General features: G+C 52.0%; 1 protein-coding gene across 1 annotated transcript in view; it reads right to left on the bottom strand.

The window, feature by feature from the left end:
• Nucleotides 1–467: 467 nt before the first annotated feature.
• LOC106817544 (glycine-rich cell wall structural protein-like) overlaps nucleotides 468–1144 on the bottom strand; it is a 1988-nt gene continuing 1311 nt past the window's right edge. The window contains exon 3 of the mRNA XM_014822216.1: nucleotides 468–983. Within this exon, the coding sequence (XP_014677702.1) occupies nucleotides 468–983 (516 nt within the window). The remainder of the gene's footprint in view (nucleotides 984–1144) is intronic.

The following is a 1144-nucleotide window of genomic DNA, read 5'->3' as shown; positions in this document are numbered from 1 at the left end:
TTATTCACTTCATATTTGCCAAGTAGATTGCAAAGTCATGTGATGCACTAAAAACATTAATGCCTGTTGTTGGGGGCACTATGCTGTCATAGTGCCCCCAACAACAGNTATATATATATATATATATATATATATATATATATATACTCTATAAATATGAGCTTTCTGACAACAATCCTCAGTAATATCTCACAGTACGTTATTAGCGACTACACACGACCATTAGCGATCACCTTTTACACGACAACAAATTAAGCTGGCATTATAGCACGGCCGATGACATTGCGTGTGAACATTAAGAATGAACTTTCCAACAACAAGTCTCCATTGTCCCTAATCGTGCTGGTAATGACACGTGGCATGAGCAGTAGTAGTAACGAACTGTCCGAGAAAAAATGTTCAGCTTGTCCTCAGCAGCACACACGGTTAACGACGTCTCGAGTGATTAGTAGCTGCAGGTCGACGGGCTAATGATATTTGGCCTTCGCGATGTAGGTCGCCTGCCTTTCGATGATGAATGGATTGAAGATGGAGTCGTGCTTCGGGTAGGTCTCGTAACCGTACCCATAGCTTGTCGTTGGCGCGTAGGGTAGATACCCGTAGATCCCACCGTATCCTTGGCGACCGCCGTGGCCGCCGTAACCACCATAGCCACGGCCGCCACCGAAACCAGCGGCGCCACCGTAGCCACCATGACCACCGTAGCGGCCGGCTCCACCGTAGCCACCATGGCCACCGTAGCCACCAGAGCCGCCGTAGCCACCGCGACCACCGTAGCGGCCGGCGCCACCGTAGCCGCCATGGCCGCCGTAGCCACCATGGCCGCCGTAACCACCGCGACGGCCGCGAACATAGCCGTGTCCGTCGTAGCTGCCGTAACCTCCGTGAGTAGGGTAGCCGACGCCGTGCCCGATGCTCCCGTACCCGCCCACGTTACCGAAGTATCCGCCGGAGTAGCCGCTAGCTGCACTGATGGCGAGGATCTGCAATGGTACACACGCGCGCTTACCTTGGGCCACTGCGGCAAAAGCTAGAGGGGTCCATATAGAAATTAGGTTTCATGCTTCACGTTTGGGATCCAAGTCATAATATCCCTCCATCATACTCACATTCACACTCTCTCTCTCTCTTTCTCTCTCTCTCT

This window comes from Priapulus caudatus, unplaced genomic scaffold, assembly GCF_000485595.1.
Source record: "Priapulus caudatus unplaced genomic scaffold, Priapulus_caudatus-5.0.1 Scaffold1763, whole genome shotgun sequence".
NCBI classification, from domain to species: Eukaryota; Metazoa; Priapulida; class Priapulimorpha; order Priapulimorphida; family Priapulidae; genus Priapulus; species Priapulus caudatus.
The sequence above is the reverse complement of the archived record's forward strand: the minus strand, read 5'-3'. Positions and strand labels throughout refer to the sequence as shown.